General features: G+C 39.0%; 1 protein-coding gene across 10 annotated transcripts in view; it reads right to left on the bottom strand.

The window, feature by feature from the left end:
* LOC135252862 (microtubule-associated serine/threonine-protein kinase 3-like) overlaps positions 1-20773 on the bottom strand; it is a 51395-nt gene that overhangs the window by 20662 nt on the left and 9960 nt on the right. For 5 of the 10 annotated variants that reach the window (XM_064331471.1, XM_064331466.1, XM_064331465.1 and 2 more), the window contains 4 exons: positions 5534-5622; positions 5106-5178; positions 1892-1912; positions 1211-1289 (listed from right to left, as the gene is read on the bottom strand). In XM_064331471.1, coding sequence (XP_064187541.1) covers positions 1211-1289; positions 1892-1912; positions 5106-5178; positions 5534-5622 — 262 coding nt within the window. Of the gene's footprint in view, positions 1-1210; positions 1290-1891; positions 1913-5105; positions 5179-5533; positions 5623-9274; positions 10630-15323; positions 15414-20773 lie in introns of those variants that run through there. The other 5 variants (XM_064331467.1, XM_064331469.1, XM_064331474.1 and 2 more) reach the window with 3 other exon arrangements.

Here is a 20773-nt window from a genome sequence, read left to right on the forward strand (position 1 = left end):
GTAAAGCTCTGAGCTGTGAAGTTCCAGTGAGAGACAACTCGGTGACAGACATAAGAAGGAATGCATGGCACAACCGTGTCAAAGCCAAATTTCACAAAGGTGGCCGTGCCAGTTGGCATGATGTGGCCACTGTGGAAGATCTCATTTGATCCTGTTAATATTGCACTGTTTGTCCAAACTAGCCTTCATTAGTCTAACCCTTAGAATTGGCCACCGCAGTTAACATGCACAGCTACACTATCATGGTAAATAGAGGGGGAAAAGAAAATTATTTTAAGTCCGCATTCATTTTCCTCTGCAAGTGTATAAGTGTGTCACGCGTGCCAAAATGAAGAATTTGCCTCACTGGAAGTGTGACATGATGGAATTCCCCTTCCATACATTTCCACAAATGAATCCGATGAACCATAACCACTTATAAACATGACGTACTCTTCTCATGGCAGCTGCCCGAAAGATTATATTCAGATTTCTGCAAAAGCTTTGTGGTAACTATGGCTCTCTGACCCTCTGGAAAAAGCAGCATAAAATGGATTCAAATAAATAAAATATGGTGACTGCTTCATGTAAACTGGTTGACAAAGAATCAGGTAATTCACATAAATCAGTATTTGATTGTTCACGTCTGGTAAACTCTTAATGTAGCCGAAGCACAAGTGGATAAACAGAGCCATAATTCAATTTAACTGCATACACCATTTTGTCGTTAGGTTTTTTTTGTGAGTGAATCTAGAACTGGCACACTAGGGTGGAATATGTTCCAGTCAAATGTTGTATATAAAAACAATACGTCATACAAATAGGTCAAATATACAAGTTCAGAAAGGTGATACATGGCCACTTTGCTTTATAAGCTGAGTTCTAAATGCAATGATAAACTGCAATGTTCAGTGACAAATAGTACAACACATTATATTATAAAAATTATATGAAACAAATAATTAAATGTAGACATGAAAAAGGTGTTTGGAGTCAGATTTTTAGAAGAGGGGAGGACAACAATGTACCCAAATGAGTATACAAGAAATCTTGCCTGTGGTCACCAGAAATTTAAAATACAAACATCCTGATAAAAATTTAGAGTTTTTGGAAATTTGCTTTGAATTTTACTTATTTTAGATAAAAATCTTTTGAATAACAGTGTGCATCCAGAAATATTAAGAAGCACTGCTGAACTGTGAAATGAGTTTTGCCGTGTTCAGTAACATACCGAGACAGTGGAGCTGGGGGGGTTGGTCCCGTAGCCAGAGGAGGGGAGAGAGGCCAGGGACCATCTTCTTCCTTCCGCTCTGAAAAACAGCCATTTGTCAAAAAAGGTGGAAATATCAGCACTTTTACTCATAAGGGAAATATTGGTAAAATTGTTTAATAATTTGGTTGTGCACATCCACACTATATACTGTCCTGTACCCCCACCCCCCCCCCCACCCCCACCCCCCGCCCGACTAACCTGATGACTCATCTGTTCAGGAAAAGACCCCCCCCCCCACCTTAAAAATACAAAATAAAATAAAATAAAATAAAATAAAATAAAAAACCTCTCTACCTTCCTTTCCATATCTACATAATTCTAGGGACAAAGGATTACCTACAGCTGGGGTGTTATGGCCCAACCATTGCACTCTCATTAAATGCTGCTTGGGATGCTGGTGGTTTACAAATATAGGAGTCCTTTGGCACTAATTTTATGTTGCTCTGGGTAAGCACATCAGTTAAAAGCCTATAATGTAAATTGTAAGTAACTGAGTGTTGATAGGGTAATGTGGCAGTTCAGAAGGTACAGACGGAAACAAAGCAAATACCGATTTTAATGTGAAGAAAACTGCTTTTACTTTTATTTGGAGAGTGCAAAGAATACGAGACTTAGAAAATGAAGAAATGGGTATATTACCTGTCAGTGCGAGCCATGTGGCTAAAACGTCACAGCAGCCAGAAGAGATTAGAGAGACACAAAGAAAAACAAGATCAATTCAACACTCAGACTGAGAAAATGCACCAAAAGATCAAACCACAACCAAATTCATGCATCACATTCATTCCTGTTTGCTTTGATGGTTCTACTGTAGTACCAAGCCCCTAACTAACATTTGAAACTACTGATTTCTATTGAGCTTATATAGCCTACAACAAGAGAAATTGAGCTTATATAGCCTACAACAAGAGAAATGGCTTCGCCCCCCCCCCCCTCAACTGACAAACACAGCGCATTTTGGGCCGTTTTACTTTACAACTTTAGAGACAACATCAGTGACATCAGCTCAGATCTGACACTTCTGCAAATTACTTTGGACTGGAGGAAATGGGGGGGTTTCCGTTGATACTTCAAAAGTAATGTGAGGTTTGTTCTGCTTCCTTGCAGAGACTTAACAACTTGACTTATGCGTCAGCTAGAGCCTCTTTTCAGATGCTACCTTTAACAGAAATGCGCACAGATTTATATTTTATATCTTCTTTGATTTTTCTTTAATCTTACTGGCGCTTGCTTAAAAAAATTAAATTAAATTAAATTAAATTAAATTAAATTAAATTAAATTAAATTAAAAAACAGCAAATTCCTTTGATTGCACACAAACTGGGTTGTGGGACATCTAATAAATAGGCCTAAATGGAAATGAGATTTCATTTTTGAATAGCACTGTCAAGAACCTTCACAACAAAGCAGTCTACCAATTTAGAGAATTCTTTTTCCACAAAATAGTGGCAGACATCTATTATTGACATGAATGCATAAAGTAAACACAAACAAAAGCACTGCAAGTTGTTTAAGGATGACCACTTGCAATCACATCTGCTCATCATCAAACCCTGTATAGAGCACAATGGTTACCTTAAATTTACCGGTTTCCCTGCAGCAGAAAGCCAGCCAGAGCGGCCATGTTTTCTGCTCCAGCTTCACTGCAGTGTGAAGGGACCACCAGTAGCCTAGCTAGTGCTTCCAGTGTACGGCTTTTTCAAGCCACCTTTCATACCCCCTCAGAGGTGGTTTCCCGCCGAGTTTGAGCTGCTAATTGTGCAGTGCAGATGGAGTCTATACTGCATTTACAGGACCCGTTTGTAAAATGACACTCGGCAAATGCCTCTCAGCTTTACCACCCACAGAAATGAGAATTTCCCTGCGCTTACCTAAGCTATCAAATACACAGTCTCTGTGTGGCAAAAACACACTTAGCCACATACATGTACATTGCTCCAGTCTTCTCAAAGCTTCCTTCCAGACTTATCCTCCTCAATCCTACTGCAAAGAGGTTTCCGCATTTGCTGAACTCATATCAGCTGTTGCTATGGTAACAAGTTCATAATCATGCATCGTCAGATAAAACTACATCGATTCGGCCTCATCATAAAAATGTTATAGCCTTGCAGATGACAGCCGGACATGGGCCATCACGAAGAGCTTACAACGTCAAAAATTTATGTAAAAATTTTCAACATAAGAAAGGGAGTATGCTTCACTTAGGAGTATCACTAAGTTTGTTTTCTTCCATCCACTTGCATTGTTTAAAAGTACCACTGAAGGGTGTGGTAGGAAAATGCTTATGTTTGCATGATAAATAGTCTGCCAAGAGAACCCACCCAAAATGATTACAACGAACACTCTAAAGAAAACAATGAAGGCGCATCAGGCAGTTGGAAGGTTTTGGAAATAGCACTAAAATCACTACACATGTAGTGTTTCCCATAGAATGAATTTATTTGGGCCGCCCGTCCAAATTTCCCCTCGTCCAAAAATATTTTTCAGTATTTAGTTGTTTATTTCATTATATCAACACTATTTGGATTAATGTTAGCCAGCATTTAGCAAACATCATTGTTCACCCAGCTAACATTAGGTTAGATAGCTAATAAAAATGCTAACCTTTCACTTTTGACAAAGATGAGTATAGAAAAATTCTTATTTAAAAAAATAAGCCTAGAGAAGGAGGAGGGAGAAACTGCACCACAGAAAGGTTGCCATAACCTTACTGTTACAGTAACAGTTAGTCAACCGTTCGGCCTACTTTAATTGAAATGGATGAAAATCGTTGTTTACAAATGAGGGCATTTTGGATCAGGCACCAATGACTTTAAAGCCTTTAACTTATGTTTAGAATTTGTATGTGATTATATTTTCCTCTAAATTATTCTGATAGCATAAAGGCTGTAACAGACCATTCCTGCAAAAATTGTTTTAGTTTGGGTTCCTTTTGCATTCAGTTCATTCCCTCGGTTACCGGTACAACTTCAGGCGAAAAGTGCGATACAGATTTCATTTTCATCTGGAGACACCTAGTAGGGTAGTCTGCCAGAGATGTAACAGAAAGAGCAAACCAGCCAAAGGTGGCAACAATTAATCTAACTAATCAATCACAAAAAAATTATCAAATTTAATTCTGACAGTTCACCAAAGCTTCCATCAATGACAGCACTGCTGAATTGAATAACACATCTGTTCCAGTTAAATGAGATCCTTTCCCTGAATATAATGATTTGTTGGGATGTTCTGGAGGGTAGGTGAGTATCTATGAAACTTTTACTGCAATCTAAAAAAATTATTTGTGAGACCGAGTGGTCGTCAGACTATGGTTCAGAATGTTTTGGTTTGAAAAAAATAATTGATAGAGCAAACTGTTGGCCTAAACCAAACTGATGAAGTTGCTTGGCAAGTATACAGAAGTGTGCAGGAATAATCACAGTTGCTGAAAAAAACCTTGAAAAGTAACTTTACCAAATGTAATGTGAATGGTACCGCAACAGCAATTTGGCAACATTTTGTCAGAATTGGACTCCACATAAGGTGACTGCAGGGTAAAGTAAACCTTAACTGCAAATAGCCAGCATATTTGATGTGAAAGGACCATTATGCTACAGATGTCAATCCTGCTTGCTGGCTCTCACATTCGATGGAAACCCTAATGGGAGAAGGAGTGAATATTCAGTGCGAACACTGAGACCCCCATTCTTCCTGCACTGTACCTCGCTTCGCAACACAACACAACACATGCCAACTGACTCAATCTCCTCCAGTACTGAAGGAAGACACAAATGATTCATAATGGGTAACAATAATACAGGGAAAATTTCTCTGCACTCGCAGAAGACAATGAAAATCTAAAGAATGTTGTTACCTTCGCGCAAAGGGGAAGTTGAGAGAGGCACTAGTCGACACATTTCTCGGGCTGTCTAAGGGACTGCTACCAGCTGAAAGAGCAAGAGAATTACAGCCAACTTAGATCAACATATGAATGTTCAATTATGAAATTAATACCACCATTTCTTATATTTGATGCGTATTGCACAGGCTTTTACCACAAGATTATCAGGTTTAGTAACCTAGACTGATGGTGACATGAATTACTATTATTCAGTGCCAGAGTGATCAAGTACACAATCTCAGGTATTAGTCTCACCAATCAGACTCAGAACCCTAACCAATTCTAATGATGACTGCTGGTTCTGCAAAACTCCTGATCGAGACTGATCTGTGAAGGGGATATTTTTAATTTATTGTTGAAAAACGTTTAATCTACCATAAACTCTCTCCACTTGCACTTACCTGTAGGGACAGAGAGGGGGGAGAGAGGCCGAGACAGAGTGGGTGAAGGGGTCCCTACGCCCAAACTCTTCCTGTTGCTGCTCCGGCAACTGCAGCAAACAAAGAGACACATTTGACAACAAAATCACTCAATATTTATTACAAACAAACAGACAAGACATGCATCACCATGTGATAGCATTATAAGGCAATTTTTCTACTCAATTTCTAAATTTCCAATCCCAGCTATAGAATCCTCCCATCACCACAACATCCTTGGTCAATTTGCAAAGTCTAGACCAGTTTGGCTGAATTTAAAATCAAACATAGAGCTATGCGATGAATGGTATTCACATAGGAAAACAAAATATGTTTTTCAGGCTGGACAGGCTGGAAAAAGCATAGGTTTCCAAACAAATCAGAATGGGCTGGAATGAAGCGTTACAGTTATGACACCGTTTGTAGGCCGACCCGGAAGTTTCTTCCACCAGCGGATCCCTCGGCAGATTCCCAATGCTCCCCCCCCCCGTCCCAACACAGGAATTTTGATTTCACAAATTATACCCAATAAAATCTAGAGTGGTGGTTGCCAGAATGTGACCGCTGTGGTAGTTTTAATATAACAACTTGTTAACAACTAACTTTTTTTAAAGTACATAACAGCTTATTAATTAGTGCAATTTATGATGTAGAACAAAACGTCAAACCCTCAAAAGCTTATGTTAACCACAGCCCTTATTTACCAGAGAAATTGAAATACCTATGGAGGAAAAAAAGCATTGGAAACCTGTCGAAGGAACCCATGGCTCAAAAATGCTAACTCGCTTCAGGGTTTTGGGACTACAAACTGTAGCAATCTATAAGCCATATCGGACAGAAGCAACTAACATTACAAAAGTATTACAAAAATGAATTAAATTAAATTCCAAGTAAACAGCAATAAATGCTGCAAAAAATAAATCAAGTCAAAATGAGCATCATCCTTATCATAGAATACTTCTTCAGCATTGCGTCTGTGTTAACGTTACAGCTCTAAAAGCTCTTTTCCTGTTAGCTGAGAATTCTGCAGTTCTGTTTCCTCTACAGAGAGGTCCCACAGGATGCTATCAGGAGAGAGAAAATCTGTCTGCGAACAAATCTCTGATCCACGGTCCCGCAATCTCACAAGTTTCTACACTTACTCAAGCTAGACAACAAGCTCAGCGTTTAGCATTAACAGTGAGGTGCCCATTAAGTTCATTAATACCAACTAAAAACATCCTTGTTCATTCTTTCCAATTGTGTTAGTGCTAAGCCAACATTAAAAAAATGCAAACAATATTGATATGGCAGCAGAGGGACATGCATGGATGTGAACGGCATTTACACTTTCAAAAAGCCAGAAATGGCATCCTTTACTGAACTCAGGGACCAATGTCACAAACATAACTTTCATATTCCACACAAGTGTGATTCAAGACTCTCAGTTTTATCATCTCAAGTATCCACTTCAAGATCAACTACTGGCACTAATTTTGCTCATGTATTAATACAATTTGTTTAAGGGAAATTACATTAGTTGTAAATACAGCCCACAGTCAGTCATTCCAGTGAAAACAATTGAGATACCATTCAGGTAACTAGACTGACAATGTGAACACAACCAGTCTAACTGTGAGGCATTATGGCGCAATGCTCTTTACCGCTACAATTGGTAAATGGCCAAATTATTCATATTTTGGATTCACTGACAGATATGAGCGCAAGGACCCATTTCTCACTGTCAATAATAATAACATCAGGTCATTCACTGCTGTTGAATCTCCTGGCACTCTTCTACCATTGCTTATGCCAACAAGATGGACAGTTAATTTGTTTCACTAATAATAGCAATGAGGAAATAATTAGTTTTCTATCTATATGCACGTACATGCAAATATTAACAAACCATTTACTTCATCTCAATTAATCTATGCAGCTGCATTCTAACTGAACGTATACAGCCTAAGCTCTGTAGCCATGCTGGCCAGCTGTGACAGGCAATAATACCGATGCTGACATTTCTGGGTCGCAGAATTAATCACTGCTCTGGGGAAAAGAAAAAACAAAAAGCGATTAAGATGGCTTCTCCACAAAAGCAAGCCAGCATTAATGATCTACATAGCAGAACAGTGGTCGGCTCATTAGAAAAGGATTGAGAAAAGCTAGCTGACTATTTCACATCCTGATTGCAAAAGGATGCAATGATTCGTCATGCACACTCCATCCCAGTCGACACAATCCTAGTAATCATAGATTGATTGGTCCATTGTGCTCTATATATTTAAGTTATGCACAGAATCCTGAATTAAACTACTATCTGGAAGATAGCAGTTTAATTATAAGAAAGAATAGCCTAGAAATAGTCTAACTCTGGGTAAAAGGGAACAACATACTACCACAGATAGACTGAACGCTTTTTGCAATTTTCCCTGGATAAGAGCATCATAAAAGTACTGCTGATCTAGACCTGCACCTAAGTGATAAAGACAATTCACAACTTTAAGCTGGACTACATCTCATGGCAAGAAAGAAATATAATCAACTTTACATAATTTACACTCCTGTTGAAGCTAAAGATTTCACATAATGTACTGAACACTGACGGAGGAATCAAATCAATTATGAATAATCATAAATTAATCTCCAGCTCCAAGAGCTTTTTTGAATACTAGTTTTGAAAAAACAAATTCCTATTTACGTGTGATATACCATGGCGTTCAAATGTATAACTAGTTAGCAAATAAAGTTTATTGAGCTAAAAGCTAGCTGGTTTTTCTATATGATGCCCTCAACCGTCGTTTGAGGAGCAGTCCTTTGTTCATTCAATGTGACAGCAAGACCGCTGCATGAACAAGTTAGTTACGTTTGCTAACGTTAGTAGCTAAGTTAGGTAGTAACCTTAGCTACTATGTCCACAGCACATGCATATGTCCAGCTTAATTCAGAAATTCTAACCGTAAAAAATGTCTATTGGGGTATAGCTAGGTATATGTTTCATGTAATCAGCTAGCTAAACTACCAACCGAAGCTTGCTATCTAGCTATAGTTGGCTACAGTGTAAACTATAGCTACAGCCGGGTCAAATTCAGATAACGTTACTTGTTAGTTAATGTAACGATAGACTAACTAGACTAGAACAAAGATAACGTGAGCGATAGACTAACCGTCTGTGAATTACGTTTTGGCTAGTAACTGAACGTTACTTCGTTCAAAGGTTAAAATATTAGGATACGTTAAACTAATGCATTTAACGTTAGCTAGCTACGTCGTACAATCTGAAGTCAGAGAAGTTCCTGCAGCTATACATTAGTACTCGAGCATTGCAAGACTTGTCTAGTCTAAGTTACTGCCTATCAATATACCTTAACTTAAAGTTGCCTTAGCTACGTAGCAGCTTGTCTTGCACCACGTATTAGCTAACTAGCTAAAAATGCTAGCTTGGTAATAAGATGCTCATTGTCAAACGTTTGGTGCTTCGTTCCATAGACTATACAGTCGGATGGCTGGGGCTATGCAAATCAACAATCTGCTAACGTTACCCCGGTATCAGACGAGCGATGAGAACAAAAAGCGCGTTAACAACTAGGCTGGCTAGCTAGGCAGCAACCTGTTGACCTGGCTTGGCATAGTTTATTTCATTGTTAGTATTAGGTTATAATGTTGTCTATAGGACAATATACCCATTTAACTGTAAAGCTAAATGAAATATGCAATTCAGGCTGGTAGTGTTATCCTAGTTACCTTTTTGATCGCTTTAGCATCGCTCCAGTCACAAAATGAGACTTGTAGCTTGGTAATGCGGTCCAGTAACTTGGATCAGACATGATGGATGTCTCACAGAGTGATGATACATGAACGGTCTACAAAATGCTCATTCCAAAAAGTTTTTCCCCCTCAGAAGTTGGACAAAGGAAGCTCGTAATGAACACATGAAGTCCTGGTTTCCACTGCCATAGCAGACCACTCTTTTGTGTTAGCAAGCTAGCTACTGTAAACTAGCTGTTGCTAACGTGCGAGTCCTTGTAAAAATGGTTCATCTTGATGGTGACACTAATGCCATCACGGCTCAGATGGATTTTCCTCCGGCTGCCTGGCAAGCAGAAATCTTCAGAACTACAAGAAACTGGTGTGTCTGAGACTTTAAACACCATTTTGCCGATACAGCTGCATTTTTTCAGTTGCCTCACTACCACGCCAATTCTCACCTTACTCGCATACTACTGGGGTCTTCTCGACACCCAACACTAGCTGGAAAGTAGAAACCCAACGTGACGATGAGGGACTCTACATCATTGGAATATACCATTCTCACCCTAAAAAGGGGAGATTTCGCCATCCAGTCTTTCCTAAATCCATATATGATTGTAATTCCTGGGGTCGACAATGTCCTTGCAAATAAGATAAGTCACGTCCGGTTTCCTGAGTGCAAGAACAGAAAAATATATGAGCTACCATTTAAATAAAGCCGTATCAATCAAGTGTTGGAGAACTATTCTTTATGATCAACACGGCCACCCTTCTCCCCAATATGTAACCACTGCTTTCAAATAATGTTCAGCCAAGTAATATGCCAATCAACTTAATAGTGGATTGCCACTCTGGAAACAAACCATTTTGCACACGTAAATCATTTTTAAATAGTTCGCAACGATTCTTATGTTGGTTATTTCATCGTATAACCTCTAATCACTATGGAAGTCTTGTTCTGAAGTGGGGAAAAGTAATAACCTAAAGTTTGCCCTCATCTGAGGACATGAAACATTCACAGGCCTACTGCAACACATGGCAATATAGAAAATGATTATGCGCCTGAATAATTATTGCTACGGTAACATATGTTCTCTTTTATTTCAGAATAATGCAGACAATGCCTAAGGACAATAGCTATATACTGTGAGATGCTATCCATGGCAAATGTTAATCAAATACACATTAAGTGAAAACTCAGTAAGTGGCGTCAGAAAAAACTGTTTAAACGGAAGGGGGAGGTTGGTCATCTAATGCATTTGGAAGTTGCTGTTTACGTACTTACTCCAATGAAGACTCACATTAATAAATTAAAGAGGCTTATGCAAAGATACCCTTAAAGGAGTAACATGGTGGTTGAACGTTACACTTCCCAGTTGTCTTTAGGCAACAACAAAACAAATGTGCATAATTTTTGTATTATTCAGTCAGTCATGTTTTTCAAAGCCTAAATTTCCCACTATAAAAGTTCACCCGAACCGTCTGGGCGTGGTAATGAGAACTGTCGTTACATTACATTACATTTATTTGGCAGACGCTTTTATCCAAAGTGACGTACAAAAAGTGCATTTCATGGTCATAGACAACTGCTAAACACAGGTTCAGTAAGGTACAATACTTATTTTGTACAGCTATTTCTAGCCAAGAACACAGTTCACACAGTGAACACTATTCTGACCTAACCTCTGCAAAGCCAACTAGGCAGAAGAATAAGCTACAGTATTAGGACAAATACAAATTACCAAAAAAGTGCTGGGATGGGGCAACATGTAACAAGTGTCATGAAAAGGGTTTTTTTTTTTTTTTTTTTTTAAGAGTGAAATATACAGCGTGGTGGTGGTTAGTCTAGGTATAATCTGAAGAGATGAGTCTTCAGGCCACGGCGGAAGATGGGTAGTGAGGGGGAGGTTCGGAGAGGGACGGGGAGTTCGTTCCACCACTGGGGAGCTAGGGTGGAGAAGCTCTGTGATCCCCTTGGGCAGGTGGGAGGGGTTACAAGGCGCCCTGCTGCCGCAGAGCGGAGTGGTCGAGCAGGCACATAGAATCGAGTCATGTCCTGCAAGTAGATGGGGGCTGTCCTGTTGGCAGCAGTGTAGGCAAGGGTCAGGGCTTTGAACCGGATCCTGGCGGCGACCGGTAGCCAGTGGAGTGATCGCAGCAGAGGAGTGACATGGGAGAATTTGGGAAGGTTGTAGATGAGTCGGGCAGCGGCATTCTGAATCATCTGTAGTGGCTGTATGGCACAAGCTGGCAAGCTTGCAAGGAGAGAGTTGCAGTAATCAAGGCGAGAGGTCACCGTAGCCTGGACGAGCAGCTGGGTGGAGTGCGTCATCAGGTATGATCGAATCCTTCTGATGTTGTACAGAAGGAATCTGCAGGACCGTGATGTTGCCTTGATGTGCTCCTTGAGGTCCAGTTGGTCATCCAGGACCACCCCCAAGCTCTTGGCAGAGTGAGAGGCAGTCACTGTGGTGCCATCAACCGTGATTGAGAGCTCACGAAGTAAGGAGGTCTTGCACGGTCAGTTAGCTATGATTGACAGACCGTGCCCCGTTACCATAGCTACCCCCATGATACGCGCTCTTTTTGGGAGACTTTTCACAAGCTAGCTAGCTTAGTAGTATATCAAGTATCGATAGATAGCTAAGGTAAGGACGTTGACTTATATCCAATTATAATTTTTGCTATCTAGCCAGCCAAGTTAAGATAAAAGCACAACTATAACGTCCTCATAAAAGCAAACTAGCTAGCTAACGTTATCGATAACATTGCCTTATGAAAGCAAACTACCTAGCTAGCTAACGTTAGCTAGCTAGCTAAATGAATATAACCAGAAATAATCTAATAGTCCTTAAAAGGCACTCTAATTTAAGTGAACCTAACGTTAGTCAAATATTTGCATTGTCTTGCCTGTAGCCAGCGGCGCAAACTATGGGTCTCGAGTTATCCATGGGTTTACGGGGCGTGGAAAGGGGAGTGGTTACTGTGTTCGTGACGCACCAAGTTGACAACTTTCTCAACCGGTTGAAAATAGGACGATAAATTTAAAACGCATATTTCTCCAAAAATACAGAACGGACATATTTAATACTTTACTCATTGTGTTTCTTCAATGCCTCTTGTGCAAATAGCACATAAAACCGAGAAATTGTGAAAATCACCATGGTACTCCTTTAAATCTCCAAACTATCACCTGCCGCCTCAGACAGACTGTCAGCACTATTCAAGGTTGTTTAAAAGTCTGCCATTGAAAATATCATGCTGAGGATGTACATCGCCTCAGGGATGAGTTCAGACATGTTCTATGGTGACCATGATGTTCGCCATGGACTGGCACATTTCTTAATTTTACACCTAATCAAGGTACAGTCATCCAAAACTAGGATTAGTGTAATGCTCCTATAAATATAGATATTTGAAAATTGTACAATCACGACATATTTTCATGCTGATTCATTCAAATGATTAATTCACAGACTAACAGACTAACCATCAGCAAATGATTCATATTTTGTATTCACCGGTATTACGGTTTTCATTATAATTAACACAGCTAGACTTTAATATAATTAATGATCTCTCTCCTTCTCTGAGGCTACACAAAGCAATTACATTTTCATAAATGTTCCTATGTATTTCAGCTGTACACTTCAAAGTAAACATCGGACTTTTTAGATATACACTTGTGTATATCACTGCAATGTGCTGGTGGCCTATGCCTTGATCCTCCTGCCATGTCGAATTTCATTTTCTAAGTCTTAATGGGAAATATAACAAGGCTGGGGGGGTAAATACATTCCCTAAACATTAATAGCCTGCATTAAAATAAGCAGGTCCATCTCAACATTGATGTTTATTCTGTTGTTTGTGCAGCCATATCCAAAAGTCACTAAACTGCCAATGGGTTAGAAGACCATCTATACATAAATACTAGCATATGCAAAGGCTTACAAACATTGAAACTCCGAACATTAAGTGTTATCACACAGAATGTCACCTTTCATCTACCAAGAAGAATCCTCAAAAGATTAAATTCCATATTGTCTCCTTTTCTTCAGTGTGGACTGATTAACTGGGGAACAGAAGCTATTGAAATGCTTCCCCCTGCTGGAGCTGCACTGTGTGTATTCAAATAGTACCTGTCCCTCTGCATGTGCACATAGAAGCACAGGTGCTACTAAAATGTTGGTGTGTGGGTGGGTGTGTGTGTGTGTATTGCATGTACTTGTGTGGCATACATGGTGAGTGGCAAGTGTGTGTACGTGTCTGCTTACATATTGTGAAAATAATCATTTTATTGTACAAGTGTAACTCAGATGTCACCCAGACAGGCATGTGGCATAGTAAGAAAAAACATGTAATGTATTGAGGCACATGTTGGGTACTCTACCAAACTCTCCATTAATTAGTACCTTTTTTCAAAAAAATTTTGCTCATAATAATTAAATAAAAAATTAATTCTTCAGCATGTGACAGTATACTGATGTTGGAGCTATTTATGGTGACTCCGATCTATACTGGGCAGCCAGCTGCTGGATGTTATAAGAATATTATAAATAATTCTACAAATCACCTGGGATTTATTTATTTATGAGGCAAAATCTGTTTTAAATCAAAAATAGTTGTAAACATTTACAACCAATATTGATTGTAGAAATAGCAGTAGTGGTATCCCTGTTACAACAACCCTAAAAATACATGCACAAAATAGAAAGGGAACCACAGAAAACAAGCGTAAAATGCTAAGTGAACCACAGAAAACAAGCACAAAATAGAAAGTGAACCACAGAAAACAAGCACAAAATGGAAAGCAATATTCATGGCAGTTGCCTTAAAACATGACAAATAAAAGGTGTATATTTTTTTCATAAAATCATTTTGATCATCAATTGGACAAGTCACCCACACCCTATGCAAAGATGAATGCAGTTAAAGAACATACCATCCTCTGATGCTCGCAAATACCACAAGCTACACAGATCAGCAAAACAGCTAAAGTTGGCAGGACAATGGCAATGCTAATGACAAAAAATGGCCGCCATGCGACCTTTTGTAGCCAGATAATGTGACCTGACTGTTCAGTAAGGTACTAATGAAGGAACATAGAGTGAGACACTAAATAGAGCTGGTACGATTACTTTATCTATTATAACTGTCTCTTAAAAACAAAAGGTCATTTATTTTAGATTCTCATGGGATTACCATAATTTTACGACTGAATATTGGGTGGAATTAAACGTAAAAAACTGAAAATTATGCAATTTATCATGATACATGAATGTCTTAACTGCTGTTCATAAATGAGGGACAGTTCTCATTATAATATATTTTTTTATATTCTTAGGTTTTTCTTATAGCAGCATCAGTACTGTTGAAAGGTTTTAAAATGCTTTCTGAAAAGTAAATATATGTAAAATACGATGGCCATTTCAAGCCTTTCTTTAAAACTGAACAGATGTAGAACTCTGCCAACAGAATTTAATTTAAAACTTGATTTTGTGAGTGAGCATAATTACCGATATGTAGGATTATTTTGCCAATGCATAGAACATACCAGGAGATTTCTCACCCATACTGTTACACTGACCTTGTTTTTTTGATGCATTGCTTTTTCTCTGCAGGGTCATAGGGGGTTGCCAGGCAACCCACATGTGCAATGGAAAGTGAAGTAATATGTGATTGGATTTCGATAACCACAAAGCCAGTGAAATGTTTCGCACAATGAACTCCTACTTGGTTACGCAATCCTCAGTCCTGATTTCTATAATGGGCACAGTGTAAAGACTATGAGTGTATTGCAATAAATAATTTCCAAGTGCTGTCGAAGTGTTGCAATTCACTATTTGGGTTAATGCAGTGTACAGGCATCAGCTTTGCTCTTCACTGAGGTGTACTTGCAGAGGGATGAGAGCTTTCATTACAGCTGTCTTTACAAAAGGTGAAAAGCGACGACCTTTGCCCAGTGTAATGGGAGCTGCTCTGCTGGGTCTCCTCAGGTGTGGAATCAGCACTCAGCAGTGTGCGTGCAGGTGGGTCATCTTACCTCCAAGGATGTAGGGTTAGTAATGGGCTGCAAGGACTGCAGGGGCTGCAAGGGCTCAGCAAAGTTGGGCTCTGGCAAGTGGGGGACAAACTGGAAGGCAAGACACGTTCACACGGGTCAGTGCACTCACTCAGCGTCTCCCCTACCCATCTCTCCCTCTCCCAATTCGTCTCAACAGTGCCCTGCATAACTGATGGGAATCCCACAGGCCCCAGCAGTGTTCGTTATGGTGCAAGACAAAGTTATAGTGCTGGTGGCAAGAGCAGGAGATTGAATAAGATAGTTTTGGGACGAGAATGAAAAAGTTTATATAAAATAATACTCAAAAACCATCAAGTTTCTGACAGGCCTGCATTAGTAATATTAATAAAGTACTAAATTACAGCAGATCTAGCTTTTAAAAAAATCATTTATGCTTACCCATTTGCAGTTGTGCACATGACATTTCACAACCAACCTGGGTGTTAAAAAATAGAGAATCATGCTACTGCTGCACTTGACAATACCTAGCCTATATGCTACTCACTCAGCATCAGATAACAGCACAATACAGTAAAGGCTGGCAGATGCTGCTGAAATCACTGCTGGTGATGTAGAAAGCACCACTAAGCGTGCCGAACTTACCACCTAAAGCAATAAGACATTTACTGTGACAAATGCTCAGTACAAAGTAGTCATGTTGCATACAAATTGACAAACACACTGATTTTCATTTAAAATGAATGTCATATTTTATTCAAATTTAATTTAAAATGTCATTTGTTTGCCAGATCAATTTATTTCTGCTGCAGGAATTTATTTTCAATAAAAAAGTAGTTTGGCTATGTTGTTTTAACAAGCGGAAATTATCCAATTACTTCTTCAAGAAAATTTCAGTGCAGGGATAACTGGAACAGTATGGGATTGCAGTTGGAGTGGGACCAAACCTTTGTGGACGCAGGATGAATGCCCCCATACGCCCCCATACAGAGTCCCACTCAGCATCCAAAACTGTGGAAAAACCTCCCTGACAGTAATCTAGTTATCGTAGAATCACTGCCGTTCCGTTTGGGTCCAGAATTGAGTACGCTTACATCACGTAATGAAAAAGTATATTTGGTAGAAATAATGCATTCTGTTTAGCGTAAATCAATGGCTTTGATTCCTGGGCGCGTTACAGAATAATGCTTTTTTTGCCCCAACAAGAATGTTTATGGAACAGAATGTTGAGACAAGCACGGTTTGGTTTAGCCTTGTGATAAAATCTTGTCAGTGTTTTTTCACTACGTTTTAGCGCGAAACAATCTGACAGTTCCTGCTGTTACCCTTAGATGGCCTAGTGTGTCTGTAATAATTAATTCTGTTCTGCATTTAATGCAAAAAGAATTGTAACAGAGTAAAGGAACAAATTCAGGCATCTGTTCAGGTTAGCCACAATATCAAGGCCTATTATTATTTGATTCATTATTCTATGAAGTCGACTTGGCAATGCTGTATTTGTTGATAAAACTGATTTGAAGGAATGTTTCCGAGCTAGCCACAAAATCCATTCTACAAAAGTCCAGGACATTCTCACAGTAAGTGATTTGCACCAAAAGAACAAATAAGGATCAAGTACTTTGAACCAGAGCAATGCCAGCTATAAAATATCAATAACAAGAGGTGATAATTGATTTTTCTGAAGGTGCTAATTGCTCTTGTTGAATTCTTTCAATTATATTTGGCCTAGCTTATTATAGACTACTACCATTGGGGAGGACAAACAGAGCTCGCATTTTAAAATATTACATAGCATTTGCAATGATATACACACAGGGTGTAAATGCCCAATCTTTATAACATTTCAAGATCAAAAGGCCCATAACTTAAGGCTCCACTTGACTACAATTATTTTTATCTTGAGTCACAAGAAAAACATTTTTTTGGCATAGGCCAAATGGAACCCACTGCCATGCAGAAAAATAATTTCTTTGGACAAATTTAGAATTCTCTCTGCCAAGCTCCATAAGTTTTACCAAGCAATTTCACCGTCTAGAAGTGTTCTAGCCAGTCATGCATGACTTTAACATAACATAAGAACAGAAATGGATCGGCAATGCATATTACATCTCCAATGTGTCAAGACCGGATAGTTCTAAGTCCTCCAGACTTGTCAACATCATCCACCATAACCACACCCGAAATATCATTCAAGGACTAATGTGTTGACAAAGTAGAAACAGTGGCTAAATCCATGCTGATGGATCCATACTCATGGAGAGCTGCTGGAACACATGGTCCGCCAGTCAAAGTGAGCACTGTCTAAAGGCAATATCAGAAATGGTGAGTAAACAAGCAAAACTGGATTAGAGTTAAACTGGTGGTTTAAACTGTGATTTTGCACCACTGAGACTGAGAGGGCAATCACTGGCCTGTTGGTGCTATATAAGAAACAGAACAATGATGTAAAGATGAATTTCCATAATACTTTTTGTCATTTTCATCATAGAGTGGACATAATCCTAAACCAGATTCATCCTAGGCACTAACAGGCCTGATTGCACAATAAAGATTATTGTGAGATGATAACAAATTAGTCTTTTGTAATCTTCCACAACAGACATGATAATCCTAAATCCATAAACGTACATGGAAGTGTTTACATTTAAACTGAATCCGTTTTTTTGACATAGAAAAAGAAAAAAATCTGGCAAATACAGTATTCTCTGTAATACTGGATTTCCAGCCAGGATAAACACCAGACAAGGAATTCATTTTGAGGCCAGCTTGGTGATGCTAAATCACATGAAATATTTGAGGAAGCTCAAACCTTAATTTATACTTTAATAGACTGCTGGACAGAAAATGCACACAAACAGCATGACTTATCATTAAACTACCCAGCAGCTGACACAAAACAACACAAGACCCTTAGAGAACCTTCCAGTTAAATTCCCATTTGATTATGAGATAACATAATGACAAGAATACTCGCAAAACAGTTGTATACACATTTAACATACAAACTGAACAAATTTATGTTGAGAATGTTTTTCCTAGTTTTATGACTATCTGTTAACTGGTACAAGGTAGATGAAGACCAATATATCATGTGTATCATAAAGCAAAGGAACACCACAAACAAAAAAATCACAACACCACTCAGGATGAATTCCATTCCATGCACAAAATTGTGATCAGATTCTGTCATACGAAGGCCTGAAGCAAGCTGACAGATGGTTGTCTGAGCCATATGTGCTAGTGACGAAGCAGGTGACCATCTCTGCCTACACCGTGCTCACTGAAGATACCAAGACATGTCCAATGTATGTGTTTCTCTGTGGAAAAACAGCCACAGTAACCAGGGGCAGAAGATAATAAGGAATCTTGGCACCAAAAATGGACAAGTCCCAGAATTTCCCTGCTTCTACACTTTTTCTGTAACCTATTCATCTTACTTTCTGAAAGACCTCATCTTACTCTGTTGCAAATTGTTTCTGTTTCCCCACACCTTAGTGCACTGTTGTAGTGCACTAAGGTGTGGACACATCTAGTAGACATGTCTCCTCTTCCTCTTTAGACATAACTGAACATGACCAAAACTGTACCCAACAAGATACCATACCTGGCATGTCCCATCTCTGGAGGCCAAAACACACTGGAGACAAGGATGTTTGGGACACAATGAGGAATTGGCAAGGTAATTTCATGCTTTCGTTGAGGAAAAATCATTTGAACATGCCTTTTAAAAATGACTGTGATAACTTGTCTGCTTATTTAATACACAACAGTTTTCTGTGTTCTCCATTGTCATCTAGCAGGGCTGAAGATAACCTGAATGTGCTGATCATATTCTTACAGGCTGCGAGCAGGTCACACAGGCCTGCCTCATTAAATGTGCTGTGGATACTTTTCTTCCACAATGAAGGGCGTCTTCCTGGAGACACTAATCAGATTGGGAGGGGAAACTGCATTAAAGCACAAACGAACATGCCCACAGGAATCCTATGATATTAGTTAGCATCAGAATCAGGCACAGAGCCTCTCAGGGCTGCTGTCTGCTGAGTGGCATCCTACACTGTGTTGCTTCAGGGTTTGGTGGAGCACCATTTATTTACTCCGTGCGCTTCATTTTGATTCCTCTCCGCATCCCACATTTCTGGGATGAAGCATGTCGAGAAAAATCAGGAGGTGTGTACTGCTGCCAAGCACCGTCTTTCATCGCTTCAATTTGGGGGAGGAAACTGAGCAGGCACAAGCTAAGCATAATCCCCCACACCATCATGCAGCACTGTTCCAGCATCCAATGAAGCAAATGGTAGTAAACTTAAAATACTGTGTTTTAGGTGCTTGCTGTAATGAATGCAAAGAATGCCATGTGGCACAAATCAAATGTGGCATGTGACTATTTAAAAAGCGTATCTATTCCAAAAAAGACTTATAATGATAAATTTGGTATTTACAAGTCCCTTGTTTCAATAAAAGAAAGTAAAAAATTATGAATGATTTCCAACAATGCCCATTCCTCTCTCTTTCTCATGCTGCAAATGCATTTATTTTATTAGATAAGCTAGTAAATGCTATTAAAGTAGCTTACTGGATTAAGGTCTATTACATTTATCTTCATACACAACCTGAAATATCTATACCTGCCAACTTGTGACATGTCACAGCAGTGATTCGCCTTCATGCAACCTGCTTATGGCCTTAAATATGCACAAAAATCACTCAGCTACATGTACTCCTAAACACTCAACTACAGCACTGAAGACCACCAACAAGTGATGTCTGAATGTGCCCTCTTCTTATTTATTTAAAGATTCATCCATTGAAATTGCGCCTTATCAACTGCTACTTTAACTTTTAGTTGTCTATCTGGCTGCTCAGGTGGTTTGTAATCCTACAGTTTTGTTTTCTTAAATTAATTTTGCTGACCAGCTTTATGGTGCTATCTTCACAGCTGCAGCACAAGTACCTTTTCAATATTGTGGCACTGTTATAATATGTACACAATACAGCAACGGCTGCTGCAGAGGGTAGAACGGGTTGTCATAGTAATGGAGAGAAATGGTTGGGAAAACAACCATTTGCGCAAAGATCTCTGCATTGTAGAATCTTGGTCTCTGTTCATTTATAATGTACCATTCATGCCTCATTTAACGCCTTCTGTTTACTGTCCCTTTGTTCTTTTATATTCCCCAGCATTCGCTGTCCAACAGTTTATACCATTTAATTCAGTTTAAGGTAAAGAGAGTAATATTTTATTTAAATTGCACTCAAACGTGTTATTTCACCAGACATGCCTGATGTGTTTATTATCATAGTCCATTTAAAGTCAAAACAACAACAACAACAACAACAATAATAATAATAACAGTCAATATGTAAACTGTTTCAGATTTCAGAAATCTTTGCATACTATAAATGTTTATTGTTCAGCATAAAAATATTAACAGGAAGATTTTGCAAAGGTTTTCAAATTTCCTGAAAAA

This window comes from Anguilla rostrata, chromosome 4 (assembly GCF_018555375.3).
Source record: "Anguilla rostrata isolate EN2019 chromosome 4, ASM1855537v3, whole genome shotgun sequence".
NCBI lineage: Eukaryota > Metazoa > Chordata > Actinopteri > Anguilliformes > Anguillidae > Anguilla > Anguilla rostrata.